This window comes from Chenopodium album, chromosome 23 (genome assembly GCF_948465745.1).
Source record: "Chenopodium album chromosome 23, dcCheAlbu1.1, whole genome shotgun sequence".
NCBI classification, from domain to species: domain Eukaryota; kingdom Viridiplantae; phylum Streptophyta; class Magnoliopsida; order Caryophyllales; family Amaranthaceae; genus Chenopodium; species Chenopodium album.
In genome coordinates this window covers 29,378,120-29,399,297 of record NC_137856.1, presented here as the reverse complement: position 1 = coordinate 29,399,297, position 21,178 = coordinate 29,378,120, and the positions used below count along the sequence as shown (strand labels likewise).

The following is a 21,178-nucleotide window of genomic DNA, read 5'->3' as shown; positions in this document are numbered from 1 at the left end:
TTCACCATTGGAAATGGTTTATTGATGACTTTTTACATCAATTCCCAACATTTTCTCTCTCCCTTTCTTCAATAATTGCCAACCATTTTTTTCTTTTTTTTTTCTTCTATATACCACGGGCTTGTTTTGTTCAGCTCTAATAAATTCAGTTTAGTTTCTAATTTCTTTCTCTCATAAACAATTCATTTCAGCTTTATTTAGTTCAGCTCAGTTCAGCCCCAATTAAATCTTGATTAAAGATTTCATGTTACTTCAATTTTGTTCAAGTTAATTTAAACTATTTTTATATTTTATGCTATAAATATAAAACCGTGCATGCCATGAGATCTAAGCTACATTAGTAAATATTTAATTAAGGGACGGGAGGAGTACCTAATACCATAGGGCCGTGGACCCGGCGACCCCACTGCCCCATGTTCTAATGTTCCCTTTCTTGGTCCAACCAACCCCGTTTTGGTTTTGGCTAACCCTAACCTTCACCTTATGATTATGAACAACAAAACTGTAAATTTCAGATCTTCATTTCAAAACCTATTCAAAATCCCGCCCTTCATACTGTAAATTTCAAACCCCAAAAATTTAATCCAAATTTTTTCACTAATTTCAAATTTTTTTCACTAATTTCAAATTCAAAATCAAAATTTAACCCCAAAATCATATTTTAGCATGTGATTTCTGAACTACCGCTATCCATTACTTCCCCACTCTCTACTTGGCTACTTTTTTTCTCTGCTTTTTATTTTTGATTTATTTTTTTTGTTTTTGGTTTTCTCTCTCCTACTTTCTCCATATTCATTGACTTACAGAGCTACTAAACCCAATCATTTTGCCAAGTTTTGAAGTAAAGAAGACTCAACAATTTCAAATCTGGGTATTATTTCTCTGCCTCCCTTTTTATTTCTTATGATTCCACTATTTTTTCCTTAAAAAATTGGTTAAGATTTAGTATTTATAGCTTCAATTTCTGCCATTTTCTTTCTTAATTTTCTTGTATGCTTGCATCATTTAATCATGGGTTTATTTAATTTTGTTATAAGTTTATTTCATTTTTGGATTTTTATTCAGTTTTTGTAAATGTTTTATTTAGGGTATTGATTTTTTTTTTTTAATTCTTATTTTTTTAAATTGAAGTGAAATAATCTTTAGTCATGAGTGTGTTTTTATTTTATTTTTCTGGGTTGTTGTAAATCTTAATAAATTTTCAAATTTTTTTGGATTTCTTTTTAAAATGGGTATTTTTCCTTTCATTTTTAACTAAATTTAACTAATTTGCTCAATAACTTTAATATTTTTGGGATTTTTTCGGTTGTATTATGCTGATTTTACTCTTGTCTAAAATTAGAAAATGGGAGTTGATTTTTTTTTTTTTTCACTTTTTATGATACTCGGAATCGAAAATTCATACCAGACACATGAATGTGTCCAAGTGGCTTTTATTTTAAATTTTTTTTTAATTTTCAATGTTTTTGATTCAAAATTAATGGTCAAAGTATTCAAACCCATGTCAGAGTATCGAGAATCCAACACGGGTACTTAGGTAAATCGAAGAGTTTCAACAATTGAGTTCACATTTGTACCTTAGATTGATAGAATTGCTACAACAATAGATACATTTTTCTGGGATTTTATTTTCCTATATAGTAAGCTTAACAAGTACTTCAAACATTAATGTAGCACTTTATGTGATAAATTTGAACTTTAAACTATGTTTTAAATAGCTAAAATTAAACAATTATTTGTAACAAAATCAGTTTTCAATCACATTTTGATAGTCTAATTCAAATATTTATGTGATTTGTTTGAATTGATCAAGGTATTTGGAGCTACACATTATGCATCCATCAAGAGATAGATTGCCAAGACCTGTTGACATATCTTCATTACTGCAAAATGCTGAACGCCAAGTCGATCTCGTAGTAGACGAACCCGGGTTACGTTGGATGGGATTATCAACACAAAATGTATCAGCAGGACAAAGTAGTAGTGACAATATTAAATCAAATAAGCAAAGGGCTGGACTACAAAGAATACGACATCGTCGTCGGTATATGAATAGATCATTGGTTGGTAAAGAAAATCAAAGGCCAAGGAGTGTAAAAAAAGGCCATGGAAGCAGTATTTTGCCTTCTTGGTACCCAAGAGTACCTTTAAGGGATATTACTGCTATTGTTAGGGTAATTACTCTCATCTTTGTGATTTACTTTTGGTACATTATTGTGTTAATTTGTTTGCATTTGGTATACTTAATGACTACTAGTTAATGATTTGATGAGGTGTTTGGTTATGATTATGTTTGTTAAGCATGCTTCCTTCATCATCAGATCAGGATTAGAGTATATTCCGAATTTGTGTCAGGGAATCATGGGTTTTAATTTTTTTATTAACATGATTGTTTCTTTGTGGGTTATTTGATGGGTGAAAATGGTTTTGAATTTGTTTGTAAATTTGTGAGGATTACCTTAACTCCTTAAGCAAAAGTCTATAGTACTGGTACTGGGTACTATACTGTCTCCAAGTATATGTTTTTCTTTGTATTTTTTCATTGGGCTCGACACCATATCTAATATGGTAATGGGTGATAATGAAAATTTTACAATAGAGACTTATACTTGAGAAAAGTTGCATTTTTGTGGATATTGATATCACAAAAGTACAGTTAAATTCACTAACATTATTGATATTCATTACTCCTTCCGTCCCGCTAAGATTGCCTCATTAGATTCATGGATCAAATGAGGCAATCTTAGTGGGACGGAGGGAGTATTGCATAGCTAATGAGTCTTCACGAGTCCAAGTCTCATAAGTAGGCTGTAAACTCGCTGAAGTTACATGTGATAAATTGCAAGTTGTGTTTAAGTTATAATAATGTTGTTTAGGTTGGCTGAAATTTTGGAATATGCTTGAGTGTAATTTAGGAGGATCAAACATTGATTTGGTTCCCTCGTACGGGTATCATATCTAATGATCTGATCCTAACCGTTGACCTAAAAAAATGGCAAGTCATTCTTGTAAAAATTACAGTACCTGTGTAACATTATTTGTTTGGTGTACTTCTGTTATATTTAAATTTTAGGGGTATGATCTGTTACAAGATACTTGATAATGGATTATTTAATTCCACCCACCTCCATTGCAACAACTACTGTTTTTGTGGTTTTAACATGTATTCTCAGTCAACGTTTTTTAGTTTAGCTTATGTTGATCTTGACTGTATGGAAAAGAACCAACGCCAACGATTGGTTTCAAATATCTTTTGCTTGTGTTTCTTTTAGTTTTGTTGCATTGATTAGAGTTGGGAATTCATGTTGGACATGGGTTTGTGTCGAAGTGTTGGATTTGTGTTTTTTGTATAAAGATTTCGTTTTTTTGGAGTTCCAAGTGTTTTAAGTGCCAATATTTATGGGCAAAGCAATTGGAATGAAGTGACTTGAGAATCATGTCTTGCTTATGTTGTCTGACAGAGCATAAATGTATTCTGATGCTTACACAGGCTATTGAGAGGAAAAGGGCCGAACTACGTGATCATCAAACATTAGAAACTCCTCAACAAGAAGCTGAGGCTTCAACATCCAACAGTCAGCCTGATGAGAAGAGCACCTCAACACCCATTCCTGAAGCATGTAAAGTTAGGAATAGAAATGCTGATCATAAAGGGAAAGAAGCTGCAGACATCTTCACTCCGCGGAAGAGATTACTGGGCTCAATAGACAAGGTGAGGCACATTTGGTTGGAAGATCAGCGGAAATTAGAGAAGACACCGGCAGCTAAAAAGGCAGAGAGGCAGAAAATGGTGCGCGTTCTAATGTCAATGCGATGAAATTACAACGCGTAGGAAATTCAAGGACATGGGATGTTAGCAAGAGACTTCCGGCAATCGGTGATGATCATTGCCTGTATAAGTTATATTGTGCACAGATTTAGAGTGCAGAATTCATTGCTGCAAATAGGAGTCCTGGTTACTGGTTAGCCTCTGCTAACAATTTTGGTACATTCAGGCTCTACTTTTAACTTATCATGAGCATACGCTAATTTATGGTTGTAGTGTAGGACTATTAGCTCACTCTTCATGTACATAACTGGTAAAAACGATGCCTTTTTTAAGGCTTTTATTATATCTGCATGTATATTATTATGTTTTTGTTTAATACTGACATCTACCTAATTAAATTGGCGTTACTTCCCTTGATTAAATATAGTACTTTGCTGCAGGTCTTAACATAAATATGACTATATAAAGATGACTCGTTATTGTATGTCGTGAGACTTATATTGGAAAAGTAAGACAGCCTCGTATACAACGGCTTGACATTTGATAACAATAAATTAAATGAAGACACAAGTAGTTTTAGTTTAGCTTAGCTAGTGAGCCTGAACGTAGATTGGGCTTAGTTGGGCGTGTCCCATGAAGATTAGAAGCAAAGGGGAAGTGGCAACTCGTTCGACACTAACTTATTGGTGAATGGTGACACACTGACACTAACACGTCTATGTTGCTCTAGTTTTAGACATCTCTATATACATTACTGAATACTACTTCAGAAAGCCCTTAATAGCGTTGAACATTCACTTTGTATGATATACACATTTTCACTATAACTAAACAATCTAATGTTTAAGAAAAGTCTTGGAAGAGGTAAAGTCACTTAAAGAAAGCATTTAATGTTTGTAAATCATATGATTGCTACTAATCAATACCACTCTATGGTGCAAAGGTGGATTTTTATTCTAGTTCTTGAGTTTTCCATCATAATCTTGTCTTCCTCTTTGGGATGGTTCACTTTGTTGCCATATTGACGATTTCAAATTGTGCTGATAGCTTATCCTAAACTATCAAGATCAATTAGGTTGAGTCGCGATTTTCCTATTCTAATAACCAAACTTACCAAAGTCACGTTGGGCCATAGCGGCCACCTATAAGACTATAATCTTGTCCCTTTCAATGAAATCCCTATTCCCCAACATTCGATAAGATTTTATGTTACCGAGTAAGGGCCTGTTCTCATTGATTGAATTGAGCTGAACTGAACTGAGCTGAGCTGAACTGAGCTGAACTGAATATTTTATAAGAGAAGGAAATTAGAAGCTGAACTGAGCTGAACTGAACTGAAGTGAACTGAGCTGAACTGAACTGTACTGAACTGAGCTGAACTGAACTGTACTGAACTGAATTAAACTGAACTGAATTTCAACGTAAGAGAACAAACCCTAAGTTAGTGTTGTAATATCTCTTGTGACTAATTAAAAGTTATCAGGTTTTTGAATCTCAAAGGCTATTTTCTTGTCCTTTTTACCTACTAATCTCCTAATTCCAATCGCCCTAAACAAACACCCGAAAATGCAAGATTAATTACAAGTGAGTATTTAGTTTTTGCAAAAGAAAAAAGAAAAAAGAAAAAGGAAAATCTAGAGTGTAATTTGGCGTTTAGAGAATGCAAAACGGTACAACTATAGAAAATAGCCCTCCAAATATTATCCATTTCTAAGCAGTATTTTGCAAACCCAATTTTCTCTCTTTAGCTCCAAAGTCTGTTACAATTTGCAACAATGGCGTCTTGCTCAGCTCTTAACTTGCAGTCACAAATGGTAATTGCCCTTGTTCTTCACTTTCCAATTTCAATTTCAATTTTCTTGCCTTTTAATTTCTGCTTCCAAGAATCAATTTTGAGGGTTTACCCTATAAGATATTGTAATGTAATGTTCATCATCAATTAGTTAATTCTTGTATTGCATTTGCTATCTTTAGGTAGGATATATAATTGTTATTAATCCATTTCATCTATAAGTTTCAGCAATTTACAAATTTGGTTTACCCTTTTTTCCCATTTACCTTTCGAATTAGTAGTCATGTTGATAGTGTAATTTGAACTAGTAATGTTACGACTAACCCGGGTAGCAGGAGTAGTTTCAAGCAGTTTGAGTTAGGAGAGAGCAACAAATGTCACAAACCCCCATTGCGGAGGTTTGTTATTCTATGAAATGATGATGATAAAATTAGAAAGATTTTTTGAGTTTGAAAGATTGGTTGGAGGTAAAAATAGGTTAGACTAAGAAAAGACAATAAGGTGGGAGATGGGGTTTGGGAGCTGCTGGTTTAAGGGAGTCAGATGGGTTTAAAGAAATCTATGTTAGTTCTTAATTTCATTTTGAGAAATAAGTAGTGCAAAAATGGTGTTAATTGGTTGAATTTTCAGGGTAGCTTCTGCAAAACTCGGTTTCATGTTCAAAGATTGCCTATCGCTACTGGCATTACCAATCTGCCACAATCTCACCGTCTGCCTGCATCAGCAAGCTACTCAGAAAGTAGGTTGTCATCGACAAATCTTTCTGCATCAGCCTTTGGCTGTAAAGTTTCAAGGACATCTCCAATCCCACGTCGTAGTATACGCTGTATGAGCTCTGCAACTGATGTGAGTATCCTCTTTATTTACTTTTATGTATTAGTTGGATATTTTTGGCTGCATATGATGTGTGACTGTGGGATGTTGAAGTCAGTCATCATTATCAATTGAACTAGGGGTTTTATCGAGAAAACAAGGTCGATTGTCAGGATAATTCTCTTTGATGCAAATAAAAAAAAAAAGGGACTTTTAAGTTATGGAATGAATCTAGGTTCTTCTAGGACCCATTAAACTGGTATTAATGTAACACTTTCGTTAAAATTTACCAAATGCACGATCAAGTTATATTTAATTACAACTTGATTATGCCTATATGTAATAAATTGTTTATTTGAAAAGAGTCATTTACTCCACTATCAAACATCCTGCTACCACTGATACTTGTGTGTGAGTGTGACTATATGCATAAACTGGTTTATCTTTGTGTGAGTTTGATGGTTACTTAAATAAAGTAAATTTCCCAGTAGGTACCTATATTAGTTTGGGAAAGAGTACTGTCTCTAAAATTTGGAAATATGGGTTAAATAGCCCCATTGAGATAGGTATGTGACTTGTGAAGTTGTGAGTGTTGGTGGCCAACGATAATATTTCATGTTCCAGACATTACTTTGCTTCAAATCTTTCATAACTTTGTGCTTTATTTAATTACTTTATGTAACCCTTATTGGTATGCAGATTAAATTTTCTTTCATGATTCTTAACTTAAGATTTTTGATATAAAATTTACTTTGTGATTAGGTTCAAGACTTGCAGGCAAAAGTGACAACAAAAGTCTTCTTTGATGTAGACATTGGTGGAGAGTCCGCAGGAAGAATTGTTATGGGTTTATTTGGAGATGTGGTTCCAAAAACTGCAGAGAACTTCCGTGCCCTATGCACAGGTAATTTCTATTTGTTTTTTTGTCCCGCATCCTGTGATTCCTATCTTTCTGCTACGTGTATCTGCTCTTCTGGTCTAAGATGTAATGTGATGAAGATTACCTTCTCAACTAAGTGAAAGAACCTTTTCTGTACTTTTTTCAGCATTATTTGGTGTATTGAAAAAAGTTTGAAAGGTGTTTTAATCCAAGTAAGACAATTACAATGTATTGCTGTGGGTCCTGTGGCACTAAAGGCTTTTGTTCCACCGTGTTTTAAAGAAACAGATTGTCTAGGATAGAAAATCTTCCAAAGTAAAATTTACAACAAAACAGGAGGAAGACCATTTTGAACTTTATTCAGAAAATTCTTCTCCTTTCTTATTTTTAACAGGATTTAATAATTCTAGAAGTAAGATTGTTCTTCTGATATTTAATCTTAGCAACAAATGAGGATTAGGCTATCTTTGAAAGGTTGATGCCTGATATTTTTTTTAACAGGTGAGAAAGGTTATGGTTACAAGGGAAGCCACTTTCACCGCATAATTAAAGATTTCATGATTCAAGGAGGGGACTTCACTGAAGGAGATGTGAGTTGTTATCCCCATATTTTTTAGCTTGGTGGCTTTGTTTCAGGATCTGTAACATTAAGTGACTGAGTTTGGGTAATCCTGCTTCTTTCAGGGAACCGGAGGAATAAGCATCTACGGTGCCAAATTTGAAGATGAAAACTTTACATGTAAGTGTAGCACACAGGGAAAATGATACATTATTCAGTTAATTTGCTTAAAGTGGGTTGAGATGGTATTCTGTTACTCAGTGAGAGATTGCTCCACCCCCATTTGTAAATTATGACATCTGAAAGTTTCGTATCTCTGAATTATATATTTAATATCGCAGTGACACATGTTGGACCTGGTGTGTTGAGCATGGCAAATGCTGGTCCTGGTACCAATGGAAGCCAATTCTTCATTTGCACTGTAAAAGTGAGTTGAAAGATCTTATCTCAATTTTGTTTCAGTTTATTACAAATGAAGTTTAAAATCTGTTTAACATATACTTTTATATGTATATACTCTTTGAACTCACACCTGTAGCTACAATGTCTAGTATCAACTAGCTAGTCATGCTAGCTGTAGAGGGCCGAAACAACTTGATGATGCTGATGTTGACTTGCCCTTTACATTTGACTATTTGAGTGTTGTGGACTTATAAATCAACACTTTCTGGGTTCAAATGAGGGATGATATGATGGCTTAGAAGCTTGCATTTATTATAGAATTAAATTTGCAGTTTCTTACATCTGCTTCTCCATGTTGGGTAACCTTCCCCTAAATTCCTTGCTATGATAATGGAACTTTTGTTTCTTAATGAGGATACTAATTTGAAAGGTAGAAGACATGGGGAATTTCAAACACCCTCTCAAAAATCTGAGTTCTCAGAACAAAAATTTCAAGTAGTTTTACAAACTGCAAAAATTGCCTTGTTTTAATGGCTAGCTCTTGAGTTTCAGCTCATATCCGATTATTTTATTGTCTGAGAAATTATTTAATGTACACGAGGATAAATACGTGAAAGCAAGAAAAATTGGATTCGGAGTTTGGGACCTAATATAAACCATGCTTCCTCGTGAATTTTTATCCTCTTTTCCGCGTATTTAGCTTATTAATGTGGTAACTGGTAAAGTGGCCAATAATGTGTTTTGTAAATGGCTTTTCAATTGTCTGTAAAACTAGCTTTTTAGCTGCTGCTCAACCGGTGTTCTTAGCCAAAAATGAAAGTCAAGTCATTTCTACACTGGCAAAGTCATGTCATATTAGGCTGATACCTTAAGGATCAAAGTGAAAGCATTATCCAGATTTATGATTCCTTTGCATTCACATTTTTGCAGACCCCATGGCTGGACAACCGCCATGTTGTATTTGGACATGTTATTGATGGGATGGATGTTGTCCGAAAGCTTGAATCCACAGAAACAAGCAGATCAGATTGTCCTCGCAAGCCATGCAGAATTATCAACTGTGGAGAGCTTCCACTGGAGGCTTAATGGTTTTATTAAGACCACCACTGAGTAATTGCGTCTACTGATTGAGTCTTTTACTTCCGAGGCTTCAAGGTTTATTTTTTAGGCGATAGTACTTTTTGGTGTGGAGATATTTGTGTTGTACTCTCTGTGAAGACTGTCAGTTGTAGAAAGCTAGAAATGCTTGTGTTTTTTAAACAGACTGAAGCTCACTTAATAAAGATTATATATGATGTGATTCATGCTTATTTCAATCGCCTAATTTTGAATAGGGCTGTGTTTTACTTTAGAACATAGAAAAACATAATTCTCCTCAACTCTTGCAGGATTGGTTTTACTTCATAGTTTCCATCTTGCAGGGAATCTCTTGTCCATTCTTTCTACTCCTAAGTAGATTACGGTCCATGACCTCAAGGGGGATTATTAGAAGCAAATGATATCCATATACTCAATCCATTTCAGGTTAGTTGCCACTTTTCATATAAATAAGGTGTATTTAAAGAGTTAAGGTAGAATACGGTCCTAAACTTTGTTATTTGTGTGCTTTTAGTCCCTGAACTTCAAAGTGTGGTATTGTAGTCCTTCAACTTCAAAGTATGACATTTTAGTCCTCAACAACCATAAATAGTAAATTCAGGCAGTCATCATTAAATATTTAGCTGATTTGGCAAACTTTAGGTACTAAACAAATGACATGGCATTTTTGATTATTTTTTAAAGCGAAGTTTAGGAGCTTATACAATTAACATGGTACTTTACTACTCCATTTATTTTGTAATAACTAGTGTGCTGCCGTGGCGTTGCACCGGGTTACTACTTTGATTAAATTGTTCTTTATGAAATATGTTATCATATTTTTTGACAAAATAAAATATATTATCATCGATTATGTATGTTATGCATAAATGTTAAAAATAATGTTACTAATTGATAAAGAGTATAGATTGATAATTTTTAACACTTTATTGTTTGTGAAATGTTTTATTCCTCTTATTCTTTTTTTCAAACTGCTTATCTCGTATTTCCTTTTTAATTGATGCATGTCATTTATAGTTATATTTATATGTATAGATGACATCAATTGTTATTGGCTAAGATGGTAAGGAAGTAGTTCTTGTTTCCTTGAGGTCTAGATTATTACTTTTTAATAATTAGATATATGTAGTACTACCTCCGTTAATGGTTATATGCAACTTTGGAATATTTTGTATCTCACAAATAATACCCCAAAGTTGTAGATAACCATTAACGGAGATAATATTAATGATTAAAGTCAAATTGTTTCAAGTATAAGAGAACAAATAAAGTATAAAATTGTTCCATTCTATATTTTATGATTAAAAAGGTAATTTTCATTTTAGTTAAGGAACTACAAGAGCAAGGTTGCTGAATACTGACCTTAAATACTACTTCCTTCGGTTTTTAATAGTTGTAACACATTTTTTTCTCGATGTTTAAGAAAAGTGAGGTTCACATAATTTAATATACTTTAAAATGGGTGTGAGTGGTTGTTAGAAGTACAATGTACTTCGTACTTGTATAATTTAGTGGGCATGTACTTTAAATTAGAAGTAGTACAACTTTTTCAAATAACTTTCCAATTATAGTATATCATAAGTATTGTGGCATTTCTATTTTAGCAAATTGTTGCAAGTATTAAAAAACGGAGAAATTATGAATTACGGAGTACTATCTAAATCTATTTTTATTAAAAAAAAATAGTACCGTCTAAATAACCACATAATAGAGTTATTTGGACATCAGGTGATTCAAGTCATTAGTACATACTTTTTTTTTTCAACGGTCATTGACGTATAATATCATAACAAGGACTACACAGAAATCAGTTAATAAGGTCTCTTCTACAAGCTTACTGCCAGTTCATGAGCCTTTTGGACTTTTTCCCTACCTACTTTTGTACGTGATGACATTGCTGCAGTCCGTCTTGATGACCAGGTTCCTTGTGTCGGCCCAAACCCTGAAGATGCTAATAGGATTAATGCCTCTTAATACCTCACTTACCTTTTATTTTATTTAAGTCAATTAAATTGCCTAAAACTATTTGCCTGTCAAAATATAACACTTAAAAAAACACGGAGGGAGTACATACTTTTTTTTTTTTTCCAACAACAGTCATTGACGTATAATATCAGTTTTGTAGGCAAAGGTTATAACAAGATTACACACAAATAAGGCCTCTTCAACAAGCTATTGGTAGTTCATGAGCCTTTTGAACCTGTTTCCTACCTACTATTATGCAAACAAAGCAATCTACATTTTTTGTCATCTTAATGATTTCTAATTAAGATTATCGATTGAATGTCAACACTAGTACATTATCAATTGAATGTACGTGATGACACTGCTGCAGTCCGTCTTGATGATCAGGTTCCTTGTGTCGGCGCTGCATTGTATTATACAGTACACCACACTACATAGCATTCTGCTTGAAGTGCTGAACTTGCCCAAACCCTGGAAGATGCTAATAGGATTAATGCTGATCACATCATTCCTATGCTTCCAAATTGCCCATACAATACTCACAAATTGGTTAACCCTTTCACTGCTTGATTTATCCTCTTTAAAGAAATATTTTAAGTTCACTTAATTAAAACCTTGATACTGAAATTCTCTATTATATTAGTTCTTTAAAGTTATCAATTTTGTATAAATTGAAATTATTTTTATTGAACCGAACTTATTTTTACTAAATTGAAATTATTTTACTGAATATTACTCGCATTTTTTTAAAGTCAAGTCAATAGGGTCTTACCGTCTTATTAGCTTTAAAGTTAAAAAAAATGAATTCACAATAATTTAACTTAAATAATGAAGCTAAGCATGTCATAATTGAGCTAAAATGGCAGACAAAAATCAAAAAGGATCATAGACCCACGATTTCATGGATCATGCCGCTTTGCTGGTAGTGTTAACTGCTTAGTTGTTTCATTTAGGAAAAAAAAATTAAAGCCATGAGAACGGAAATAATGTTAATAAATGTACTCGTTCGTATAGTATAATTGATGTAAATAAAGAGGTTGGTTTGCCCTAATTTTATTTTATTTTATTTTATTTATTTATTTATTATTATTTTTTAATAATGAGTGTATAATTGATGTAATTGCTTATTTTATTGAAAACTGATGTTAGTTTAGGTCTGTGTGACATTGTTATACTTCATTCATAATTACTAATTAGTATCGATTTGTTTTTTTTTTTGGTTATGAGTACTAATTACTTCAAACTTCTAATTCAGGGCTTGTTTGACATCGTTTTTTGTTTTCAGATTCCTGTTTTTTTTTAAATTAAAAACCAAAAACAGGAAACAAGAAAAATGTGTTTCCACTTTTCTGTTGTCAGTTGTCAAAATTATCTTGATTTCAATAAGTTTAAATAATTTTTGATTCATTATATGACATATATCATATCATTTTAAAAAATAAAAAACCAAAAAACAGAAAACCGCAGTGATGCCAAACGAACCCTCAATTAGTAGTTTTATGATATATAAAAGGTTTATAATATAGGAAACTGCTGAGGAATTTTGTTTTAAACCGGGCAAAAAAATATTTTTATAATTACATTTGCCATTAAAATGCAGCGTATTGATGATTTTTTTTTTCCTCTTATAACATTATCTATGGTTTTGTCGAAAAAATAAAAACATTATCTATGAAAATCGCAGGTAAAAAAACAAATTTTGTTAGTGCAAGTCCAATGGTTGTAGTTAGGGATTAGCTTGCAATTTTAATAATTCCTAGCTACTAGCTTGACAATTGAAGCTATAAAACTCAATAAGCTTGGCTAAGCAAATTAGTTTAGCTTGACAATTAAACTTTACAAAATAAAATGCTCATTGCACCAATTAAGGTCCTTCCATGTATTTTCTAACCAACAACTATTACTAAGCTAATAGGCTAATAGCTAGCCATTGGAGCAAAAAGTAGTTAAAATGATAATTTGCTTAAAAGCTTATATGACATGACAAACTAATTGTCAAATTAGCTTGTCATTGGAGATGTTCATTAAACCATCTTATAACTTTTTTGAATTTTTTTTGGTCAGAGTACACCCTTTTTTATTATTATTATATTATTATTTTTTATTTTTTTTTTAATTTTTTTTTTATTTTGGTGGAATAGAGACTGCATGTGAATGTAGCTAAAATATTGTGCGGAGTCGTGAAGCATAGTATGAAGTAATCTGGGGGAACAAATGGAGTTGTCAAGCATCTTTTAGAAGTGATTAAAGGGTATTTTTTTTTTTTTTTTAAATTATTGGGCAATATAAATTTTAATTAAACAGCATGTGAATGTTGGGTAAAATATTGTATCATTTGTACGAAGTCGTTGAGCATCTTATGATTGAAGTGATGCAATTGACTAAGCTAAGGCTCGCTCGTTATATATAGACGATAGTACAGCTCGCATTTCTCACAAACAAAAAAGAGTTATCATCATTCTTATTGTAGTTTCATTCTTTTTCACTGCTTATTCTGTCTTACCTACAAATGGATGTCGCTTTGGCACTCACTGCTGCTCAGACATTGTTCGCAACACTGCAGTGTGCAGAAGTGCGAAAGCTATGCTCCATCTATAAGTATGAATCTGAACTTCAGAAGTTGCTTGACACTGTCAAAACCATCAAGACTTTCCTCATGGATGCCGACTTCAAGTGCCAAGAGCTCAGCAATGAAGGCCAAAACTGGGTCGAGAATCTTAAGAATGCTGTCTATGATGCGGATGATCTGTTGGATGAATTTAATACCATCACTCACAAGTCTGGTACTAAAATCTCTAAGAAGGTACGCGATTTCTTCTCTCCTAAGAATCAACTGTTATTTGCTTTTAATATGTCTCGAGAGATTAAGAAGCTTAGGGTAAAGTTGGATAGCTTAGCTGAAAACCATAGTAACTTTGGGTTTAGTGAGTTGTATAAGCCTGTCAAGTTTAAAAAGGAAACTTGTTCTTATGTGTATAAAGAGAGTATAATTGGGAGAGATGATGACAAGGAGGTTATTGTGGATCTCTTGTTACAAGATGACTCACAGAAGAAGATTTCTTTTGTGACTATTGTGGGGATTGGAGGATTAGGGAAAACAACTCTTGCCCAACTCGTGTTTAATGATCTTCGGATTAGAGAGGCATTTCATCGAAATATGTACTGGCTTTGTGTGTCTGTAAATTTTGACACGAAATATATCTTAGGTAAGATGCTTGGGGTGAATGAGGAGCTAGGATTTGAGGGCCTGCACAAAAAATTCCGAGAACAGATTGAAGGGAATAAATTTCTCCTTGTTTTAGATGATGTATGGTCTGAGAATGGTAGAGAATGGGATGAGTTGAGAGACTTCTTGAATTTAGGTGGTAAGGGAAGTAGAATTTTGGTGACTAGCCGCAGCCAAAGGGTGGCAAGAGCTATTGGGAATGGGAGTTATGCAATGTATGAGTTAAAAGGTCTCTCTGAAGAGGAATCTTGGGAATTGTTCAAGGAAATATCTCTTGGACAAAGGGAAGACAAAGTCGGTACTAGTCTACTTGAGATCGGTAAAGATATTGTTAGAAAGTGTGCAAATGTGCCTCTCTCCATAAGGGTCATAGCCAGTTTGTTGCGTAATCAAGATATAGCAACTTGGCAGTCTTTGAAAAGTATTGATTTGGCTAACATGTATGATGGTGCCGATGGTGTGGACGACATTATTCCAACATTGATGTTTAGCTATTATCATCTTGCTCCTGAGCTAAAATGTTGCTTTAGCTTTTGTTCAGTCTTTCCTGAGGACTTCCGCATTGAAAAAGAAATGCTAATTAGTCTTTGGATGGCCCAAGGATATCTTGTTCCAAGTTCTAAAACAGAGAACATGGAAGATGTAGGTGAAAGATATTTTTCAGTTTTATTGCAAGGTGTTTTTTCCAAGACGTTCTGCATAATGAATATGATGGAGTTCAGTCAGTCAAAATGCATGATCTCATACATGACCTTGCTCGGAAAGTAGCTGGAAAGGAAACCTTGATATCATCTGCTTCTAGGTCACATGAAGTTGAAGGGAAAGTTCGTCATATGTTTATTGATGATATTAATGAACATCTGACTAACTGGTTAAGTTCAAGTAATCGTCCAAGTAAGACACTGCGTACCTTTTTAAATATTAATGATAATATTTTGATGAGTATTTCCAAGTGTAGTTGTTTAAGGGCATTGGATTTGCATGGCTGTGTTTTCATTAGAAACATACCAGATACACTAGGTAAATTATTGCACTTGAGGTACCTTGATCTGTCAGATAATACTTTTTTGGAGATGCTTCCTCAATCAATCACCAATCTTTACAACCTGGAAACTTTGAAATTGTGTCGTTGTAGAAGCCTAAAGGAGTTGCCTAAGGACACAAACAGACTAGTAAATCTTAGGGTGTTGGATATAAGGAGCTGTAAGAGGTTGACTTATATGCCGGCAGAGATGGGTAAATTAACATATCTTAACACACTACCGATGTTTATAGTGGTTAGGGATGATGATGAACTGAAGCAAGATAAAAAAGGAAAGCTCATAGACTTGAAAGCACTCATCAATAACCTCAGAGGTACACTCGACGTTATCCCACTAGACTGTATGCAAAGTCGGGGTCATACGGTTGTCCTACTAGAGTCTTTGCAGCTGAAGTGTAGATATGTAGCACTTAATGTAGAGTTTCACGAGTCAGTGCTGGAGTGCCTATTCAGTAACCATCAATTTAGCACGTTATCCATGATTGATTATGATGGTACAAAAGTGCCAAGTTTGGCGTCTGGGCTTGTGAGTATTAACTTGACATTTTGTGATGAGTTGAAATATCTGCCATCATCACTGAGCCAACTTTGTCATCTCAAATATCTTAAACTTTGGAAATGTCAGAATTTAGAGTACATGGAGGGTGATGCACCATCTCCATCAGTGAAATTTTTCCCGTCTCTTGAGGATTTAGAGCTAAGTGAAATGCCTAAATTAAAGGGATGGTGGAGAGATATAAGATGGATGGAAAAGGAAACTGTTTTCATTCCATCATTTCCACGGCTCTGTAAATTGAGTGCTGAAGATTGCAAGAGATTGACATACATTCCTCCATGTCCACATGTAAAAGAATTGTATCTTCGCGAAGTCAATGAGGCACTGAAATTTTGTAAGAAAGGAGGCGGTTGTGGTGAAAGCAATCCAATCACTTTGGAGAGGTTGTCAATAGATAATTCATGCGTTCTGAATTCCGTGTTTAAGGAGTTTGTGGGAAGCGTTGTTTTTGTGAAGTTAATCAAACAAAATTTGGGGACTATTTGGGAGGGGTTTCAAGGCCGTGCCTCTTCTATTGAAAGACTCGAACTTTGTAACTGTTGGGGAGTGGAGAATCTGGGAATGGAGCAACTCACGAACCTAAAATCCCTCTCATTATCATCAATGAATTTAAAAGACACACCCTGGAAATCTCTTCACTCTCTTTCTTCATTTGGAATACTTTTTTGCCAAAGGGGATTCAGTACTTAACGTCCCTTCAATCCCTCATTCTTGAATCTTGCCCTAATTTGGAGGACTTGGGGGAAAGCGTCTTCTTCCTTAAATCTCTGCAACTTCTTCAAATTAAAGACTGCGAAAAACTGAAATCATTGCCAGAAGCAATGCGACAACTCACCTCACCCACATCTCATATCTGAAATATCAATCAAGTCTACCATCATCAACATACTACTCAACAAGTCAAGGTAACATAACATATTTTTATCTTCTTATTATTTATCACATTATCATTGTCTTTTTCAGTTCCCCTTCTTTAATAACTGTAATTGTTGTGCAAGTACGGAGTATATGATTTATGTATCTTGAATACTTTATGTTTTTATTCCCATAGAAATTAAATAAGGAGTTTATTAAATAAGGAGTTCAAAGACTTGGCATATGCAAATACTCTATATTCATTAATGAAAAAAAGTATTGACATTTTGGCTAAAATAATTTACAAAGTACATTTCACAAGTGTTATTTCATAATGTAACTCTATCATTAAAAAAAAAGTAACCCATTCATTATTAACTCGGTAATTTTTATTTAATACCAATATTTCCTGTCAAAAAAATTATTACCTCCAATTACTTTTATGTGCAACTTTAGAAAATTTTATATCTCATAAATAATACTCCAAAGTTGCATATAAAAGTAATTGAAGGTAGTCTATCAGAAGTGATTCTCGATGTTGACAGGGTAATGCACACTTCTACTCCAAATTTGAAACTAAACTTCTGTATGGACTATGGATGGCATAGCATCTGGCCAAATTTTTGTTAATCGTTACACCCATGTCTTCTCTCTATAGTATAGTCTTCAACAACAAAACCAACTCTTAAACTGGTTACAATTTTGTGATCGGGGCTAATAACAGCTAACACGGGGGCAAGTCAATCCTCCAGTTATAATATCATAAGAGTGTTTATGGTGCATATGATGTGTGACTGGAATGTTAAAGTCAGTCATAATTATCAATTGAACTAGGGATTTTTAAATGGAATAAGATTGAAAAAAAAAAAAGTCCAACTGTAATGAATATTCTCTTTAGTGCATGGAAGAAAGGACGTTTAAATTACGGAATGAATCTGTGTTCTTCTAGACCCATTAAACTGGTATTAATTTAACGCTTTGGTTAAATTTACCAAATGTACGATCAAGTAATATTTAAGTATTACTTGGTTATGCTTATATGTGATAAATTGTTTATTTGAAAAGAGTCATTTACTCTACTATCAAACATCCTGCTACTTGTGTGTGACTGTATGCATAAACTAGTTTATCTTTGTGAGAGTTTGATAGCTACTTATATGAAGTAAATTTCCCGGTTGGTAGCTATAACAGTTTGGGAAAGAATAATGTCTCTAAAATTTGGAATTTTGGTTTATATAGCCCCATTGAGATTAGGTCTGTGACTTGCGAGTGTTGGTGTCCAACAATTATATTTCATGTTTTGGATATTAATTTTCTGCATCAAATCTTCATAACTTTGTGCTTTATTAAGTTACGTTATGTAACTCTAATGGGTATGCAAATTAAATTTTCTTTCATGGTCCTTTACTTGAGATTTGTGATATTAAATTTACTTTGTGATCAGGTTCAAAATATGCTGGCAAAAGTGATGACAAAAGTCTTCTTTGATGTAAACATTGTTGGAGAGCCAGTGGGAATTTTGTACACAGGTAAATTTTACCTGTTAACTTTCGCATCCTTCTTTATGCTATGTGTATCTGCTGTAATCTGGTCTAAAGATGTAATGTGATGAAAATTACCTTCTCAACGAAGTGAAAGATAATTTAGTGTATTGAAAAATAATTGAAAGGTGTTTTAATCCAAGTAAGACAGTTATAATGTATTGATGCGGGGCTTATGGCACTAAAGGTTGTAGTTCCACCATGTTTAAAAGAAACAAATTGTCAGATAGAAGTTCATCCAAAATAAAATTTACAACAAAACAGGAGGAAGACCATTCTTGAACTTTACTCACAGAAAATTCTTTTCCTCTCTTATTTTTAACAAGACTTCTTAATTCGGGAAGTAAGATTGTTCCTCTGGTATTTAATCCTAGTTACAAATGAGAATTAGGCTATCTTAATGGTTGATGCCTTTTTTTTTTTCAAATTTACAGGTGAGAAAAACTATGGTTACAAGGGGAGCCACTTTCACCGCATAATTAAAGAATTCATGATTCAAGGAGGGGAATTCACTGAAGGAGATGTGAACTCTTATCCCCATCTTTTTACCTTGGTGGCTTTGTTTCAGGATCAGTAACATTAAGTGACTGAGTTTGAGCAATCCTGCTTCTTTCAGGGAACTGGAGGAATAAGCATCTACGGTGTGAAATTTGAAGATGAAAAATTTACCTGTAAGTGTAGCACAGAGGTAAAATGATACATTCTTCAGTTAATTTGCTTAAAGTGTGTTGAGATGGTATTTTGTTACTTCGTGAGAGATTGCTCCACCTCCATGTGTAAATTATGACTTCTGAAAGTTTCGTATCTCTCAATTATGTTTTTTTATTTTACCCTCTTTTTCCGTCTATTTAGCTTATTAATGTTGTAAAGTGGCCAATAATGTGTTTTGTAAATGGCTTTTCAATTGTCTGTAAAACTAGCTTTTTAGCTGCTGCTCAACCAGTGTTCTTAGCCAAAAATGAAAGTCAAGTCATTTTTACACTGGCAAAGTCATTTCATATTAGGCTGATACCTTAAGGATTAAAGTAAGCATTATCCAGATTTGTGATTCCTTTGCATTCACGTTTTTGCAGACCCCATGGCTGGACAACCGCCATGTTGTATTTGGACATGTTATTGATGGGATGGATGTTGTTCGAAAGCTTGAATCCACGGAAACAAGCAGATCAGATTGTCCTCGCAAGCCATGCAGAATTATCAACTGTGGAGAGCTTCCACTGGAGGCTTAATAGTTTTATAAAGACCACCTCTGAGTGATTCCGTCTACTGATCGAGTCTTTTACTTCCGAGGCTTCAACGTTTATTGTTTAGGCGATAGTACTTTTTGGTATGGAGATGTTTGTATTGTACTCTCTATGAAGGCTGTCAGTTGTAAAAAACTAGAAATGTTTGAGTTTTTTAAACAGACTGAAGCTCAGTTAATAAAGATTTTATATATGGTTGTGATACTGTGATTCACTGATTCATGCTTATTTCAATTGCCTAATTTTGAATAGGGGCTTTGTTTTACTTTAGAACATAGAAAAACAAAATTCCCGTCAATTTTTGCAGGATTGGTTTTACTTCATAGTTTCCATCTTACAGGGGATAAAGGGATCCCTTGTCCATTCATTCTACTCCTAAGTAGATTATGTTCCATGGCGACCATGGGGGATTATTAGTAGCAAATGATATCTGTATACTCAATCCATTTTAAGTAGTTGCACCACTTTTCATATATATAACTATATAAGATGTATTTAAAGAGTTAAGGTAAAACACGGTTCTAAACTTTGATATATGTGTGCTTTTAGTCCCTTATCTTCAGCAACTATGGAAGAGTAAAGGCTTCTGGGGCATTTGATAAGCCTTTAAAATAGTTCATAAAATGGTATTAATTTGAAAATACATGCAAAATCACGCGTAGACTAGTGTAATTCTTTTTTTGACACAAAGCAAACACACAGTATAAGAAAATTTTGTGGAAAAATTGTACTTCGTAAGTTCGTAGTAACCAGGTTACCACAATAACCTGGTTATCAACATTGGGTTATAGATTAAAATAATCTACTTTTTGCTTTTAATATTTGTCCTTGGTGGGGTTCATTTAAATTAGGAGAGAGAAAGAGTGAAATTGTGGGGTTGAGATTGGGTAAAAGTAGGAGAGAGAAAATAAAAAACCAAAAAGTTATGGTTAACTATGGTTAACCGTTGTGTTTGCTCTTACAAATAGCCTATATTTTCAACGGATACTCTTCAAGCCAAATACGACAATCATTAAAATTACAATTCAAATTGGCTAAGTTATGCACTGCACCGGTTCCCGACTAATGTAATTAATGTTTATATTTTATTTTAGCTATCTTGTCTAACGCTTCAGAGCATTCATAAGCCCATTTTATAATATACCTATAAAAGACAAAAAAAAAAATTGTTAAAAACCATCTCATAATTTTGGTAAATTCCTACTACTCTCCGATATCAACCTTTGGCTGCATTTCCCTCCATTCTTTCCTTTTTCTGCTTCGCATCTCTTTATCCACCCAAATTGAAGCACACAGCGACTTCAACTTCACCATTGAAGCTCAGATCTCGCACATCAAAATTCGGAATGAACGCAAACGCCAGACGCAATTCAGGCAAGTTTTTATACGAATTTCTTTATTTTGTAAAGTTTGAACAAGCAATTAAAGGTTTTCGA

The 21,178-nt window shown here is 33.8% G+C and overlaps 2 protein-coding genes across 4 annotated transcripts; both read left to right on the top strand.

Moving 5' to 3' along the window:
- The first annotated feature begins 529 nt into the window (after positions 1-529).
- LOC145609633 (protein GIGAS CELL1-like) lies at positions 530-4,145 on the top strand. Of its 2 annotated transcripts, none has more exons than XM_081665084.1 (3): positions 530-871; positions 1,824-2,174; positions 3,491-4,145. In XM_081665084.1, exons 2-3 carry the CDS (start codon positions 1,833-1,835, stop codon positions 3,815-3,817), a joined length of 669 nt encoding a protein of 222 aa, XP_081521210.1. In that variant the 5' UTR covers positions 530-871; positions 1,824-1,832; the 3' UTR covers positions 3,818-4,145. The 2 variants fall into 2 exon arrangements, with proteins under 2 accessions (XP_081521210.1, XP_081521209.1); XM_081665083.1 differs by having other exon boundaries at positions 539-871; positions 1,814-2,174.
- Positions 4,146-5,428: 1,283 nt separating this feature from the next.
- On the top strand, positions 5,429-19,939 carry LOC145609631 (uncharacterized). 2 transcript variants are annotated; one of them, XM_081665082.1, is made up of 7 exons: positions 5,429-5,583; positions 6,192-6,407; positions 7,137-7,278; positions 7,756-7,844; positions 7,939-7,993; positions 8,155-8,240; positions 19,572-19,939. In XM_081665082.1, the coding sequence occupies exons 1-7, from the start codon at positions 5,545-5,547 to the stop codon at positions 19,725-19,727; spliced, it is 783 nt and encodes a 260-aa protein (XP_081521208.1). In that variant the 5' UTR covers positions 5,429-5,544; the 3' UTR covers positions 19,728-19,939. The 2 variants fall into 2 exon arrangements, with proteins under 2 accessions (XP_081521208.1, XP_081521207.1); XM_081665081.1 differs by lacking the exon at positions 19,572-19,939 and adding an exon at positions 9,146-9,525 and having other exon boundaries at positions 5,430-5,583.
- Positions 19,940-21,178: the final 1,239 nt, after the last annotated feature.